At 40.8% G+C, this 18492-nt stretch overlaps 1 protein-coding gene across 3 annotated transcripts in view; it reads left to right on the top strand.

Moving 5' to 3' along the window:
• The window catches only part of Sox102F (transcription factor Sox102F), a 140115-nt gene extending 121629 nt beyond the window's left edge, over positions 1-18486 (top strand). For all 3 annotated transcript variants that reach the window (XM_046631058.2, XM_046631057.2, XM_046631056.2), the window contains 6 exons: positions 6115-6393; positions 7009-7381; positions 8375-8593; positions 9849-9899; positions 10152-10304; positions 10607-18486. In XM_046631058.2, coding sequence (XP_046487014.1) covers positions 6115-6393; positions 7009-7381; positions 8375-8593; positions 9849-9899; positions 10152-10304; positions 10607-11088 — 1557 coding nt within the window. In that variant the 3' untranslated portion in view covers positions 11089-18486. The remainder of the gene's footprint in view (positions 1-6114; positions 6394-7008; positions 7382-8374; positions 8594-9848; positions 9900-10151; positions 10305-10606) is intronic.
• Positions 18487-18492: the final 6 nt, after the last annotated feature.

Here is an 18492-nt window from a genome sequence, read left to right as displayed (position 1 = left end):
GGAAAATACTGTACTTCGTACTGTTGTGTCCTTGTAAGTTTTTGCATAAAAGTAATCGCGCGAATTATTCTGGTATAACTGTTTTTACAATTATTACGTGTCAATGTAAATTTCAATATTGCGGTGCGTGGCGTTGCGTGGCTTCGGAGTGGAATGATAGGAAAAAGGCTTGGCAAGTATCTATTGTAAGCCCATTACTTTTTTTTTATTCCCTCTACGTCGGTGTTGGCTTGGGGCCACAAAGTCGAGTGAACCCGATAAGAGAAGGAAATAAACAAACCACGAGACTTTTTATAATCAGTATATGAGAGTACAATTCTGGTCGGTGTGTACAATATATATAAGTGTGCGTGTGTATATATAATATGCTACACAGTCAATCAAATTAAACGATTACAGTTATTTTCGTCTCGGTGGAAGGTTGTTATAAACGAACCAAAAGAATCGAAAAAAAAAAGAAGAGAAAAGCATAGAGACGAGAGAAGAGGTAGCCTAGAAGAAAAAGAGCGCCTCCAGCAACCAACCGCATGCCAACTAATACTCTCGATATGTAAAGCAAAAAAGAGGAATCTCTTGTGTCGTGTTCGCACGGCGCAAGCCTCTCTCGTTTCAACCGCTTACCTCAAACTTCGCCGCGAGTAGGTATAACAAATATTCGAAATTGAAAGCCGCGAAAATTTTAAACTATCGTCGAATCCCTTTTCCACGCACTTGATCCCTTTGATCGCCTGTTTGAGTTTCAATTTTCGCGACAAAACAGAAACAAGGTATTTTACTCGTAAAAAGAATATTAAGGGAGGATCGTAGCGTGCGGAAATGTGAATGAAATTAATGATGTCCCTGTGAAATAGCAATGGAAAAAATTGTTGTAAATTTAGGACGCGTTTCGTCGTCGCGCCTCATACCTCGTGCACACCCTGCACCCTTCGGCGTTATACCCGAAACACGTGCGCTAAATTAAACGCGGAACGTGGCGTTGGTTGACGATCATCGCTCATATAGGTTCGAACGGCGGGGCGCTTGTCTCGAATAACACTCGAACGAAGAGAGAACGAGAGCGAGCTTGCGCGAGCAAGAGTCGAGAGGAGAATGCTTCGTGCTTGGGGCGATGGGAAAAAAGGGAGAAAGAGATATACGCGGGAGTAGCTAGGTGATATTTGTTTTAATTTTTCCGTAAACACAGACCCGGTGAAAACCCGGTAAAAATACCCGTACTTATACACCGCGCGGCAAAAACGGTGGGAGGAGAGTCCGGGTGCCAAAAGTGAGAACAGGCCTCGTTTCTCGCCACCTTATAGTCGTCGAGTGCCGGCACGTCGACGATGGCGTGAAACGCGAGAGAAAAAGAGAGAGAGAGAGAGAGAGAGAGAGAGAGAGTGAACGGAGATAAGGAGCCGAGTCTGTTTTCCCCTCCCTCCCTCCCTCCCTCCCTTCTTCTTCTTCTTCTTCTTCTTCTTCTTCGTCTTCCTCTTCCTCTTTTTATTTTTCCTCCGATCGCGGAGGCGTCGAAGAGGTCGGTACGTCGACGCCGGGCGTTCCGACGACGGCTCCCGAGGGGTGCGGACAAAGGGAAGGAAATAGAGGTGACGCTCTCGGCGCGGACGCGTCCTGACGTCTCCGGGTCCCGCGGGACGCCCGCGGAGTCGACGGGATATAGCTACTCGCCGGAGATAAGAACCCGGGACAATAATCCCCTTGACAGTCGGTCTCTTCGGTAGGTCGGCTTATTCCTACTCGATCCGCGAACGCCGCCGGGCTACAACTCTGAGCCCTTAAGAGGGTGGTGCACACACAGTAGCGACGTCTTCGTTCCGGGTGTCCTGTGCACGCCTCGCACGGCATTAGTTTACGCTATTAATATACCACGGATATATGACGCCCGGCATCGTACCGTCTGCAGAGAGCTTCTTGGCTTTCCTCGTCGAGTCCGATCACGGAGCGGAAGATAATCGAATCGCGACTGACTGTCAGGGAAACATTCGCCGCTGCTAATGCGGCGAAATAATAAACGCTTCTTTCATCGTACCTCTGACAATTGGGAGAGAAAAATTTGAGGGGACGGTGCAACTTCGATATTGCCAAATGAACGATGTCGATTCGGTAACGTTGATTTTCAATCATTTCTCAACGTTCTAGGCGAGTTTCAGCGGAGGGTGGAGAATCACAGAGAATTGCAAGAAATATGATGAGAAATTTGCAATAGAACGTTGACGAATTGAAACCACTTGACGCTTACCGCAAAAGTTGTCAACAATTTTTAATAATTCTAATGATATCGGTTGTCTCGATTGATTCCTCGTTATTCTAAAAAGTATTTTGGTCATTCAAGTCCCTCGGATCGACGATTTGATTTCCAACAGTTAAATTTATGACTTCCTTAAGTGAATGGCTTCTCGAGTCGGAGAATTATGCACGCTCATTCATAAGGAAGACGTGCTTTTCTTACTCCAAGTTTTAGTGTGGGAGATTCGGAGACCGGCCCATCTGCCTAAGCTACAGTTTGTGTCTGCAGCTAGAATAATCGTGTAGCGGGATTCGTTTCTCCGAGCTTTCAAGCTTTAACGCGCCGAGGCTCGAAGCTTTGTTGTGTCACGAATACAGAGGAACGCGTCAACATTTTTACGAGGATGTCGTCGCGAGCTCGTATAACGAGCTGGAACCACATCGGGAACTATGTCTACTACAATCCTCCGGTAATTTCCGAACCAACTCTAGCTGTGGCGCAGCGGACTAGGAACGGATTTTTTCGACTATTTAAACTTGGGTTACTGGAAAAACGGGGTCAAAATCGTCTTGGAGTAACGGGAATTTTAATTTAAAGAGAAGAAAAGACAGGGTTATATTTATTGAAACTTTACGCCAAAGTCACAAATTGAACAATAATTGTTCGGATATTTTCGAGATTCTGAATGAAAATAGCTAGGCGAAAACCGATCTTCAGTCAGCTGTTTTCACTTATTTCCGCACGTGTGATACGTCAAACGACAATGAGAAGAACCAACTGCACGAGCTTCTCCTCTCTCCTTCTCTCGAGCCAGGAAGCCAAGGATTATCGTGGGACACGCGGTTACTGAATAGCATAAAAAGTGGCGCGATTCGTGGGACGCCGTAGGGTTGGGATCGTGGGAAATAGAAGGAAGAGGGAGTCGATCGAAGTCCCAATTTTATCAAACTTTCCTCCACCAATTCCGGCGCAGAACGGAATAACCCCTGATGTGTTCAATTGCTTTCAGACGGAAGTAATATTGACGTTCAATTTCGCGACGAACAAGGGTCGCCCGTAAGCGGGATGGAAAAAAAGACACAAATAAATCACCTGTCCGTATTCCTTGATGCTAAAAAATTCTTGTCTACCATGCATATACACGCGTGTAAGGTAAGTGTCGGTACCAGTTATTGACCTTTTTTTGGTCGTATCTGTTCGATCCTTAGTTCTAAAATTACCAAAAAAATAAGTTTGCATCGTCTAACCCTTTATCAATTGATTCTATTCGTCGAGGAATTCACAATTTGTGCCTTGGCAAATAAAAGGGTCAATAATTGTGTCTAAACGTGTCAATAACCGATACACTTTACCTTAATCTCAATTCTCTGATCGCCGGCATCTACGATTAAAGTTCGATTTCGTTGAGAATAGACAAAATTAGGGCACGAAGATCGGTAGTCTTTACAGTCGATTTCAATATGCTCTTTGGCAAAAAGTGCAAACCTGCAAACTAAGACATTTACAAAGGTTCTTCACTTCTGCGGATAATCCATGTATATTCTTAGTATGTACCGGTACAAATATTTATCCTTTTTGCTGACCCCGATGTAAGTAAGTACTTGGATAGAGTTTTTACAATGCACGTGGCCGTGCTTCGTGTCAAATGAATTCCTATGACCATCATCCAACTGTATCGAATACCTCGTACGGGTCACAGATGCTACTGTTTGATTCTCCCCCTCACGCAACTCTATTTGCTCTTGGCCCTTTCATGCTCTCCTGCTGCACGCATTGTTACCGCACAGCCAGCCCTCAGCATTGACAGTGAATAATAAATACCCTACTGAAATTTTCATCTCGCATTATGGAAGAGCGCGTTAAGGCCTGCAGCGTTAGAATGACACAGAGATGAAGAGAAAACACGCGGTGTAATATTATTCAGTCATCCGGTCGCTGTTAGAATCTCGGAGATATTATCGTCTGTCACGAGGTACCTAATGGCTGGAAAAAGTAGTGAGAAATTAAGAAACGAAAGATGACAAATATCTTGCGCAACGGAAGCTGTAACCCTGTACGAGGATAGGCAATGGACCAAAGTACGCACGTACGTTACAAGTTAAACTCGGGCGGTCGGGAACAGATGCGCGATATTCTGCGAGCGGGCCAACTGGCCGCTTCGCGTTTTACGGTCCAAAATTAAACCACAATAGTTATAATCTTGCGAATTTGTCGTTCCTCCTATTCGTCGTATGGTATTCCAAAGCGAATACGCGACCGCGTTGTTTCGGAACAAAGATTTTTCCACGCCGATCAATTTCATTTCTTTTTCCCAATTACACGACGATGGAAAGAAAGTTATCGCGGCGAACGAATCGACCGATCCATAATCATTTTGATCAAGACGAAACGTCGTCGCGTATCATCGGTACGGTACCGGCGGCACTAAGGGGCTTCGATTTCGATTTCCGAGTATCAAAGTCTGGTGGGAAGATACTGTACAGAAGCCCGCGATATCTGGGCGACGACAACGGCGTCGGTATGTCTCTTATAAAACGTTGAACGATCGAGCTGCGGCGGGAAAGAATCGGCGATAAGGAGGATAACTCCAGGCGTACAAACGTAGAAGCTGCCGCTGCACGTCGACGGGGACGATATCCGAGACAAAGTCGCCTTTGTGGCGAAGCAGAGGACCCTGACGAACGCCGAACGGAGCGAAGAATAAGAGAGACGGCATGATATATTACAGAGTCCGAGGAATGAGACGCACGGGTCCGAGTTTCCAGCGTACAATATCCGGCGGACCGGGAATACACGCGCGGCTATTTATTAATATTATTGCTCGGTAGAAACCCGTCTGCTAGCGAACATGCAATTTGTTTATCTGTGAACTCTGACGGTGCCACGGTATCAAAAGGGTATACTAGAGGCACGTACAGGCGACCATGGACGGACGGTCCGTAAACAGATAATAAACATCTAATAAAGATATGTCCGAAAATATACCACGCCTAGGGTGTATACGCGAAACCTCGCGCAAACTCATCCCTCACTAGTCGCCCGGACGACGATCATCCCACCTCCGCAAAGTCGCGTCAGTCCGGATCCTCCTTCCGGGTACTTTGACCGTTTCACGTCTCGGCATCGCAGAGCTGCTCGTAGGTGTACGATACAGATGTACGAGAGCCTTTGGAGTCCAATCCTCGGTCCGGTCCGCGTGCAACGCGCAAAGCGCAAGCTCGCGAGGCGGTCCAAGGACCTCGGATTGGGTGGGAAGCAGGAATAAGAAGGACCCGCGCGTGTGATAAATGAATCGCACGTCGGGAAGAGGTACCCGGGTCGTGGAAGGATGATACATTTCGCCGTCGGAGTAGGCACGGCATCGGGCAACGATTATGAGAGGCATACCTACCGGTTCGGTAATTGCCTGGCTAAATTTAGGCGCGCTGCCGGTGCAGTTGGCGTGAATGCGCGAGCGGTGCGGCATTGCGGTGTGCGTGGATATTCGGCGGAATCTCGCATACTGAGATCCACGCAAACTCGGCGAGGCTGCCGGTCCACGAATGCGCGCGTCGGTGTGCCGGCTACGTGGACGTGGATGTGAATGAAACCCTCTGGCAGTGAGCCTATTTAAATTTAGCCACTGTGGGCGGTATAGCTGTCACGGATACGTATCATCGGCATAACTGCGAGCCTCGCAAATGAATAATGAAGTATGCCCGGCTCTGATCGCCGTTAGATGACCGGAACTTTGGTCGAGCGTTGCAGCCGCGTGCATCCGGGTACTTCTGCAAACGACGTGCGGCTACATTTTATCACGCTTTCAGGTGATTCATGGTGCGTCCGAGTCTCTCCCTCTCTCTCTCGCCGTCTCTTACTCACGGAACGTCTCTCCTTCTGCCTTCTTTCAGTCTTACCCTCCGCACCTGAACGCCGAGACCCAGAAGCAGATCGACATGCAACGGTTGCAAACCGAGCACCTCAAGCGCCAGCAGGAGCACATCATGCAGCACAACATCCAGGAGCTTCAGGCGCAAATCAGCAAGGGCCAGGTCACGATGCCGGGGCCTCAGACCCTCATGTTCCTACCCTTTCTTCAGGAGCAGCTTCGGGGACTACCCGTGACCTCCATGCCGCCGCCAACCTCTACGGCGATGACGGGAAACAAGCATATCAACTCCATAGCCAACGTGAGTATGACGACCTCGTATGGCCCGCGCGGTCGGTTGATACTCCTCCACAGTCCTACACGGTCATATGTATATTCGGCGGGGATTAATAATTCTCGCGACGCGCTCGCTGCACGCACGGTATTCCCGAGATAATATTGAAACAGGAAGACTCTCCTCCGCCTCCGCCTCCGCCTCCTACCGAACGAGTAGGTCAGGCCGACTCGGTTACGCTGGTATTTTTGTGTCAATAAAAGATCTCCAGATGTCACGACGCCGCCGTGCGCACCCTAGATGCGTTTCAAAATCGTTACACCCACACCTACTCCTCTCTCGATGTGAACTCATGTAACTGCGATGCACGATGCGCGCGATACGCAATTTCCACCGATGAATTAATACATTCGATCGATCAAGCCGACGAGCTACGAACGATGAATCGTCGCGATGCAACAAAATTTATTTTGGAAAAATGGATTCAAATATTGAAACGAGAGCGCAGGAGGAGATCGACTCATCCTGAGGGTGGTTTCCATGTGTGTCCGTGTCACCGCGTCGCGCGGCGAAATGAAAAACACCGGATTCAGAGCGAATAACGAAAACCAGGTAAACAACTTGGAACGTTTGTTGTTTCAGATGATAAGCGGGCATCGAGACGGTCCAAGTTCCTGGGCGACGGCGCACCTGGCGCAGATGACGACGCAGATGGAGAAGGAGTCTTCGCCGACGCCGACGCCGAGCTCCGGATCCTCGCAGCCGGCGGCACCGACGCACCAGGATCCTGACACCCCGTTGAACCTTACCAAGCCAAAGTCCTCGGGACAGACGGCCTCCTCTTCGCCGGGAAGCGATTCCCACTCGACCGGGGCCGGGAGCAGCGGTCATCAGGAGCAACCCTTGCCCGCGACGGCACCGAAACTCTTCCATTCTAGCCTCCAGATGCCCCGTGGATACCTGCCGAGTCTACCTTACGGCGGACTTCCGCCGCATCTCAGCACCCTCTCGTCCAGTGAGTACGAATTTACGATTTGACGAATCCGCATGTAAGGTATCTTGGGTGCCGGAGTGCACGCATTGGCTTCGGATGGTCGATGGTTGCTTTCGGTTCGATTAGCTAATGGTATTGCTCTTTCTATATACCGAACCTACACTAGCTGTTGTTTCAACTGCGGATAGAAGCGTTAAGTTTATTATAGCAGGTTACCCATGTTACTGGCTTCGATCAAAGCTCAAGTTTTTTTATTTTATTTTTTTTATTTTTTTTTTAAAGAAAAGACAGTCATTTACGTGCAACATATCATTACTCCGGTTAATCCTGCGGCTTTATAGTTTATTATGCGTTATACTTGCGTAAAGTACGCGACGGAATTAAGCCGAAATGAATTTATATAAGTTGTGCGCAAGCCGTAGCTGGAAAATTCTGAGGATAACGTGGGGTGTGCGGTTTGGTTTGGTATAGTATATCGGGTGCGGCAGGCCCACCACCACTTTTATGTATACAATTTTGACGTGCTATCTCAAGATCAAAGAGGTGGTTACTTGCCACTTTGAATCTGGCAAAAGAGAGAGAGAGAGAGAGAGGGGGGGGGGGGAAAGGATGGCGAAACTGTGAAATGTATAGGAAAAGAAGGAGAGTAAAGGAAGTAATAATCATAATGATAAAACAACGCCGATGTCCGATGAGCGAACGAATTCCGTTCTGAGGAACCTCGGCACGCGGGATTCCAGATGTGGTTTCGTCGTTGTGAAATTACGAACGTCGTTCCGAGCAAGACGGTCATCCTGATATTTTTCCTTCTTATTTTTCTCCTTCTGATTATAATTATTTTTACTACTTACACTTATATATATGTATGTATGTAAAATTACCGCCTGTGATATACGCAACTTTCGACGGTCGGATTGCCTTACCTCTCTCTAACTCTCTATTCGAGATGGATGTATGTACACATTGTACATAGGTATCGATATACGCTGCAACGTTCTGACGTTGACGTTTCAGTGGGCAAGGTGATGAATAAAGAGGAATCCGGAGGCGGTTCCGCCGCCGCGGCGGCCGCGGCGGCCGCGGAGAAACACTTCGCCATGCACGGAATCTACGGGATGCCGTCTAGTGCCGGCGGCATGCCTCCATCACCGCAATCTCAGAGGGGTATGAAACACTCGGGTAGTCGGGAGGATCCGTCGCAGGAGGAGCAGGACTTCCTCTCATCTCCGCACAGTGAGTGCTGTTTTCAGTCACTTTTTTTTATCCCTTCTCTCCTATTTTTATTACACTCGGTTGTTCGTCTTTTCATTTTGTTTCATTTTTTTTTTCACGTTGTATGTGTTATGGAAGAGTTGGGTATGCGCATTATATGCATATGCGTATACTTATACATATTATACAGTGACTAAACCGTGAGCGATGGCGTCACCGATCATAGCTGCAGGTTTACATTTTTATCACGAAACGGGCGGTGTCTTTCGGCAAACTCAGCGTTTCGAAAGAAAAAGAATGCGTCATATTTTTTTTTTTTTTTTTCAATTTAAAGACGAAGGTGAAAATCTTATTTGTTCCTTGTTTTGTTTTCGCAGCCCAGTAAAGTCATCGAGCGATTCTTATGCAAATGTTATATATTAAGCAAGTTTATGATTGTTACATACGGGATGAACAACAGTCTTGATTTGTGTATATTAAGGTGTTTTTCCGCGTTTCTTTTTTTTTCTTTTTTTTTTTCTCACTCGTTCTCCGTTTCTTCCTTGTTTATTTTCCTCTGAAAGTGGTCGTTTAACCGTGTAACGACTCGAGTTCGCTAAGAAATTTCAAGATTGTGGTTATAAGGTCTACGACCTTTAACCACTTGATACTGTAGTCGCAGTGATCTAAAAATAAACTGTACCGTTCTCCTAATTCTCTTGCCTTTTGAAATATACCATAGGACAGGGCGTCAGGATGATGCTGGCTGGCTCTAATCAAAACGTCTATTTCTACGTACGAGATTCGTACCGAACGAGAACTAGAGCCAATGATAGGTCTATCTATAGTGTAAGAAGAAGAAGAAGAAGGAAAAAAAATGGAGAATAAAAATGAAAAAGAAATATATATCTATCAGGACCACACGTGTCGAAGAAACATCATGCGTTGTAACGTCGTCTGTATATGATCGCCTGTTTGGAATGATTCACTGCAGCATAACTTTGTTCCTGCAGCATGACGACAAAATTTACAATTTATTATCTCTGCAGCCACCCTCGCATATAACGTATTGCATACGTTGTATATATATATATATATATGTTCATTTAATTTTCAAAGAAAAATTATTGCGTATGACGTGAATTGGACCGAGATATTTTTTTATACTTTCATTCTCCCTCTTTCTTTTCGTTTCGCTTTTCTACTCGTTCTCGTTGATCAACGATCGCTTCACACAACGGTTAACAGCAATTTATTTAAATCTCGTCGAAACGCATAATTGTTCATTTTGTTACAGTGTGGGGACGAGAGCAAGGCTACAAGGTTCCTGAAGATATAACAGAAAAAGGTGATTAGTCGATAATGAAAACTATTGTTTTTAAATTAAAATAACGTGACGATTGAACGTGCTAATATTTGAATCCTGTAAAAACTAATCGAAAGAAACTTCATGGTCCATTTTTATTTTATTTTATTTTATTTTATTTTTTTTTGCTATTTATTTTTCACCTTCTCGTGTCTCTTGGTGCGATCGAAGCGCTCTTCGGCAATTCTTTCAATATTCGACGAGTTAAAAATAATCCTACTCGTTTATATTTAGCGAAAATGGTGAGGCAGCAGAAACGGGACGGTGAAAACAAGCCGCATATTAAACGACCTATGAACGCGTTCATGGTATGGGCCAAGGACGAACGGAGGAAAATCCTCAAGGCGTGCCCGGATATGCACAATTCGAACATATCGAAAATACTCGGTGAGTGCAACGGCGCTTTTGCCTATTTTCATTTTACTTTCTTCGTTATTCGAGAATCATTCCGCAGTCTCGTCGTTTCCCGCGACGGGTAAAAGTGAAAACGCGAAACTCTCCGAATACTGCAGATTTATACTTGACCACTGATTGTGAGATGCAAAAGGCTATCGCATAATCTACACGGCACTTTAAACTTGGAGACAGATTCTCTTCGATAGTTTACATCCTCTTCGCATTCGTGATTGAAATTCATAATATTCAGCCACTTTCCCGTGCGTGAAAAATGTGTAAATTTGGCGTTACAGGTGCGAGATGGAAAGCGATGTCGAATTCGGAGAAGCAGCCGTACTACGAGGAGCAGTCTCGGCTTTCGAAATTGCACATGGAGAAGCACCCGGACTACAGATACAGACCGCGTCCGAAAAGGACATGCATAGTCGACGGGAAGAAGATGCGGATCTCCGAGTACAAGTCGCTGATGCGACAGCGACGGCAGGAGATGAGGCAGCTCTGGTGTCACCGAGACGGCGGTGGTCCCGACATGGGCTTCCTGTCGCCGGTCGGATCGGAAATGACGTCACCACACCCTGGTCCCTCGGCGAGGCCGTCGGTGTCGCCGCCGGCGTCGCTCCTCAACGGAGGGGGCCCCGGTCCGAGTTCGGACCACGGTTCCTTTTACTACCCCCAGGACAGTCTATCCCCGAGTGACATAATGAACTTTTCCCCCGAGAACCCGGGGTCCGTTGGCGGTTACGACGTCAGTCCGCGGCACCACGACGAGGATTGAGCCGCGGCTCCGGGTCAGCCCTCGTGGCCACCCGGAGCTAACGCAAGACTTGCCCACGAACTCTTTTGGTAACCTGGTTCGAACTGGGGCCGGGTTTATTTATTCTTTTATCGCCAACCCCGCCGCCGAAGGACGTGTATGAACGTGTCACGGCGAACGGAAAAGAGGAGAAGAAGATAGGAAGGGAAGAAAGGAAGAAAGGATGAAAGGAAGATAGGAAGAAAGGTAGGAAGGAAGAAGCTATTCAACTGGCCATCGAGAACTGGCTTCTTCGCATATTTTGCATCTACATGGCACGCAGGGTCGCGAGCAAAGATTACTTAACGGTATGACTGTACGATAGGTATGTTGTCTGCGTGCGAATTTGAGGAACGGTCCGATTCGCTTTGGTATTATGAAGCTGGAAGTTTGGTATCGTAACGCGTTCAAAGTATGATTTGGTGTACATCAGCGACGAGGTGAATATGTGCAATGTATCAACTGGACGGAAGAACTACATCGTCGCGACGTCCGTTGTATAGGTATCGATAATCAAATTCCAACCAATTTTCTAAACCGATGAAAGAAGGTGCAGAAATGAAATGGCAAACGCGACGTCGTCTCGAGACGTATATATAGATATATATAATATATTTATATATTATATATAATATATTTATATATTATATATACGCCTACGTATACGTATATGCTACACACAACGCGCTGTACTATATGTCACGCAACGTACTACCTAGGCGATGTAAAATCATCTTTATAACGTAGCTATAAGTATATCGAATATCGATCCGCGCCTACCTATACATACATACAAATAAAACACACGCAGTTTATTACAATGAAATTTAGAAAAACAATTGAAACATTTCCGAGCGTTACAGATTATCAGGCAAATAATAGAAAGAGAGAAAAATGAGAGTGAAAAAAGAAACACTGCGCACCTGATATTTTTTCACCTACCGTTTCTCGAACATGGTTGTGTCTGGTTTCAAATTCATTTATCCGGAATCAAAGTTGACGAGTGTTTTAAAATTTTCGCTTTGACATTTTTTTTTTTTTTGTCTTCTTCATATAGAAACAAACTGGTTAGAAAGATAACCCATTACTTTGACATCTTATACTTCGAAACCTTTGGCTTATCGGCAGTGATATAGATAATTTTCTAAAAACTTGAAATTTTTTTTTTTTGCCTTCAAAAACGACTGCAATATTTGAAGAATTCAATCTCAAGCCAGGAAAAGGTAGCCAATGGAGCGGGAGGTGAAAGAAACGTACGCATAACATTAACTTGAAAATAGAATGGTTCGTTTATTTGAGTTTTCTAAACATTTAACATTATAAGATCACTGGACACATCAATCGCCTAATCTAGAGTACTGCATCGGGTACCTAGCATTAGCACTTTGAGGCGTTTTAATAAAAAAAAAAAATAAGTGCGCGCAATACATAATAATAATAATAATAATAATAATAATAATAATAATAATAATAATAATAATAACAATATTGGTAATCATAATAACGGTAATGATAATAATAATTTAAAAAAACAGTAATAATAATAGTAGTAGTAATATTGGTAATCGTAATATAACGTTCCGTTGGTTTGCCAAAGCGCACTACTTTGTATCCCAGAATGTTATATTTGCCGGGTTTCCATATAGATCACGTACAGAAAAAGAAAAATCTTGTTCCTAATTCTTCCCAGTCCTATTTGTAATGATGATTCATTTTGACTAATAACCTTGTACGATTTTGATGACGGATCAGAAGAGTCCAGTCTCATATCAAGCGTCCCTTCTTTATTCGTTTAATCCAGGTTTGAACTTTGGCAAAAGGAAAAGGGCTGCATGCACATATTGAATGAACATGAAAATAAATCGATGAAAAACTACAGACGGATAAGCGACACGTTATCGTTTCGCATTGTAACTATAACATTTCACATCGTCACACTCCTCATTCGCGCATCTTAGGTATTATATAACTTTCAAATCTGCGCACACTTGCCTAATACACGCCACACACGTATGTATATCTACTTTTAACAATTGTCTTTTCTGTCTCTCTCGCTCTCTTTCTTTTTTTTCTCCTCTCTTTCTCTCTTTCTCTCTTTCTCACTCTCTCACTTTCTCTCGTTCAACGGAGAGGGAGGAGAATAGGCATATACTTTTGACGGAGATCGCTCATCGACGTTGAACATGTATTATATTTATATATGTATATGTATTAAACAGTTTCCATGTAATAAGGCAGGTTAATGTGAATCGGTATAACGCCGAGCAAAGCGTGCCAGATCCGTACTAGCACAAACACGCGTTTACAGCCTGTAACGGCTTATACGCTATAATATTATACCTATTATATAATATTAATAATAATATAAACAGAAACACACACACACACACACGCACACACTGACGCACATGCACACGCACACTTAGTACTTATAGTATTTGCATCATTAATTTATTGACTTTAATATTACTCTAAACTATGTAATAGTAGGTAATTATTGTAATTATAAGGCAGGTTATATGTATAGAAACAAACTCGAGAACGAGAGAAAGAAAAATAGAGAGATGAGTTGTGTGAATTTTAGTAAATTGTTATTATTAAATTATTCTTTTTATCCCGGTTATTATTGTCATTATTATTATTATTATTATTATTATTATTATTATTAGTGCTATTTATTAATCGGTATAGACTAACAATCGATGAATTTCAAATTATTATCTGTTGAATATTATGATGATGTTGTATCGTTCTATCTTTGCGAGCGAACCCTTTTACAATTTTAATTTGTATGTATATATATATTATATATATGTGTGTGTATTTTTTTTACGATCTTCCTTTTGCGTACCTTCTTGTTTATTAGTTTACTTATATTTTGTTGTTCCGTTTTTTTTTTTTCTTTTTGTTTTTTAACTCTTACCCGTACATACCTATGTACTGTCGTTCGTTCGATCAAATCGTATTCGCGTCCCGGCCAATGACCCAGAACAATGCAATAACGGATTTTAAAAATTACCTCAGCGACGAATCGACGAGTTTCAAAAAAAGCAGAAACCGTTCGAAGGACATTCTTCCAGTTTTAAAATTTTTTTATTTATTTTTTTCTAACATCGACCATTTCTCCGATAGACCATATTACCATTTCTAAATTAACGGTCTGATAATTTCAAGAGAAGCCGAACCAGGCGTAAAATAAAAATCGCAAATCCGTTGCTGCACGTGTTACGTAGAGGTAAACTCGATTCGGGCGGCTCTTTTTTCCTCAAAGGAGAAGGTCCGGCGGATTATTGCGACGACGGAAACTTGATGTGATATTTAATACTAATGTGCCAAATAACAGTTTTCGAGAAGAAACGAACTTGCATGTGGGGCGGGTCGAATCGCTCACAATAATAACCCGTAATCCCGTTGAAGTTCGTTTAAAATCTTCTTGTTGCCACTATAAATACATACTGTGCCACCCTGATCGCGTTGGCGAATGAAAAACTAATATCCATTTACTATTTGTAACAAATTTTAATTCTCAGCTCTGTTTCTTTTGTCTTCTAACTATAAATGTATGCTGATTTTTTTTTTAATTTTTTTTTTTTTCTAATTTTTTTCTCTCTTTCCTTTATTTTTCTCTTCCTTTCTTTCGTTCGTACATTTCTATTATTTATGATATATTATATATTATTATATATTATATATATATATATACATGTATAATCAGTGCAATTATATACAAGGTACCTAATATAATTTTACAAAGAGAGCCAGTATCCTTGATATATCTGTACCCCAAGATGTAACCAATCTGACGCCGGTTCGTGTAAAAAACACTCGGATCAGCCGCAGCACGGATGCACATTTTGGGCCGACAGATAGGATAGCTTAAAAGGAAATAAGAAAAAAATAAAAAAAAAAAAAAATTAAAAATATGTTTATAATAATATTTATTTTATATATATAACGGATTCGTACTCATAATTATTATGCCTACAGGTACGTACATACATGTACGGACATACCTATAAATATACATGTATGTATGCATCTGTATTAAAAAAAAAAAAAATTAATGAAAATTCGCATTTTCATCCGTAAGGAAACACGTTACAATGATACGGATATTATATTATATACAGATATAAAAATATAATCGCGATATTAGCGTCAATATCATTAATGTACAGTGTAACTATATTAATTGTGATGTACCTACGTAGCCGTACGTGTAATTATCAATATATATGTATATATATATGTACATATACATATGCATATATATATATATATGTATGTATGTATATATATATATATACAGTACTTTAGATACATATATACATATAGTTCATAGAATATATCGTTAATTCAAATACGAAACCCATTATTATTACATTTATTATTTTTATTATTAGTCATGTCATTATTACTATTATTGCTATTGCTATTGCTATTATTATTACTATCATTGTTGTTATTGTAAGCTATTAATTAGTCTTTTAATAACTCTAGGGGTAGAAAAGGTTGTATATGTGCCAGTCTAGACGACAACGCAAAGGTTGGATGGTCAGATGCCAGACTCGATGATACTCGAATACTCAATAAATAAAAAAAAAATAATAATAATAATAATGAAGAAGAAAACAACCTGTTTTTTTTTTTTTTTTACAAACTCATCGCAGAAAACGATATAATAATATATGTGTGTATGTCACGGGTAACCGCGATTAACTATTACGCCCCTCCTCTAACTAACACACAATTATACCTGTAATTAATTACTATTAATTATTCATTTCCATGAAAAAAGAAAAACAAATCACACTTGCGCATAGCTTACATGTACTTAGAGATATATAAATATTGACCAATTTTACTTGCTAATATGAGCGATAACCGTTTCATTTCATTATACAGTATTTACGTACGCATCTATAGATCGTTTATCAATTTTATGATTTAGTAATCTTCGAGTCATTTGGAGATTTATTTCTGTTTTTTTCTTTTCTTTTCTACTATCGTTAATCAAACAAACATTGAAAAATTTGAACCAACTGACATTGCTTAAGAGTCGAGGAAACGAATGAACGGAACGGTAATTGATTTATAAACTAAATAATTACGTAGTCACACGATGGATACAGTAAAGAACAAAATTTCCACCCGTCTTTACATTTTATTTGCCCAATGTGCCATATACATGTTTTTTTATAAATATCGTCCACGGGCTGATAGATCCGATGATATGCTAATGGATTATTCTTTATATAAGACTTCCCAACTGCTGTCACTGCTTCCTCAAATTTTGTTAAATTTATGTATATATATATATATATATACTTATTATCTCATCTCGATCAGTGACGAGATAATTTATGAAAATTGAGTCGATCGCATTTCGTTTAAATTCTTGGCGGTAAAATGTCGCGCAACAATTACATCGGTAATTTCTTTTTAATATTGTTAATTTACGTCACAATTTTATACCTGCATGACAGGTTATCGCTTCAACTGGTCAGCTTGTAATGATAATATCGCGTACGGATGAAAATATCCAGACGCGACTGCGAAATGTAAAAGAATCTATCTCGTAATAAATTTTAAATCCAATTACAGTACTGATCGTTATTATTGTGCGTATAAACTAACGTGAAAGAAAAAATTGACTAACAACCATCTCGATATTCCAATAATTCGTATATACATACCTATATAAAACGTAACAAAGTAATGATGCTTCATCTAAAATCAGACTTAATTTTAGGATGTATAATAATTATCTTTAAAAACGTATAGATCTATAATATCCACAATTGCGCGGAGGATTGTACGAGAGCGGGGAAAAGAGGAAAATAGAAAAAGTAATCACGTATGGTATATATGTAAATAGAGACGCTGTCTGACTGGATAAATGGAAATAACGTCGAGGTACGAAAATTGAATACTGAACATTTATTATAAATAGTAATAACGTGATAGGTATGTACACATCAGATCCATCTTTAATTTTTGTTGAGTTTGGTCACCGTGTAAGGAATCTATACCTACGTTCCAACGTTCATCTAAACACTGCACACCTACGATAAACTATAATAATTCACTCGTAATCTACAATTCTATAATACTTGTAGAGGGAGAAAAGAACATTATATATATATTATTATTATTATATATATATATATATATATTTACGAATAAAGCAAAAAACAAAAAACGAATAAATCAAAGGCACAAAATCAAAACATATTATTATTACTATTATTATTACTATTATTATTATTATCATTAATACTATTGCCATTATTATTACTATTAATATAATATGTTGAACCATCCGGATTTTATGTGAAACGCAGCTAATCCTAATTGAATCTTGATATCTGTTGAAACCCATGTTTAGATTTTCATCACTGCATACAATTGCGCACACATAATGCATAGATAGAATTTACAATTGATTTGTTCCTACGGGAGTATTAATTACTGTCCGGTAAAAGAGTGTTTGGGTGGACGATATAATAATGAATATTATTTAATCCAAGAAAACGCCGGAAAAATTATCGCTTCTGCATCCAGGCGAGTGATGAGATTCGTGATGTATATATACCTATAATTATATTTTATCATGAAGTATAGTTAAAAAATCCACGTTTTGCGACGAATACCTAGTCGAGTATGATAATCATAAACGCCATAACGCACAGCGTTTATTATCCGCATTGATTGCCCATAATATCGTTTTATACTCGTTTAGTTTCACAGAGTGCCGATTAATTGTGCAACAAGACGTTATTTTTATGATAATTTGCCTGTAACGGTGCGATGTATAAAAGTCATTATTATACGCGGTTCTCGCATGAGTTGCAATTTTTAAGATTTATTAACAATAATATTACACTTACGAATGTTATGTTTCTCAATTACCGAATCGACAAGGTTCACATATCCATGATGAATGTATTATTATTATTATTATTATCATTATTTTTGTTTCAATCAGTCACAATTATATGAAACCGTTGAAAAATCTTTAACAGATTTCCACCCCAATCTCGGGTACTTCTTACATAAAAGTACGACCTTTCCAGCAGTTAATAGCGACACTCAAATGCTGAACTGTTGTATCCTGATATTTAGGAGAGCAGTACCAGCAGTACTATCGGTACATACATACATATATATATATATATATATATCTGTATATATATATGTGTACATATATATATATAATAATAAACACACAGATATATCATTATATTTATTGTAATAATTTAAAAGTTAGGTACTCTTTGTTGTTAGTATTTTACATGCGTAATCATTATTATTAATATTATTTTTATTATTATTATTATTATTACATATTAATAAAATACCCGTATGAAATAAACAATATGTTAT

This window comes from Neodiprion pinetum, chromosome 6, assembly GCF_021155775.2.
Source record: "Neodiprion pinetum isolate iyNeoPine1 chromosome 6, iyNeoPine1.2, whole genome shotgun sequence".
Lineage (NCBI taxonomy): Eukaryota > Metazoa > Arthropoda > Insecta > Hymenoptera > Diprionidae > Neodiprion > Neodiprion pinetum.
The sequence above is the reverse complement of the archived record's forward strand: the minus strand, read 5'-3'. Positions and strand labels throughout refer to the sequence as shown.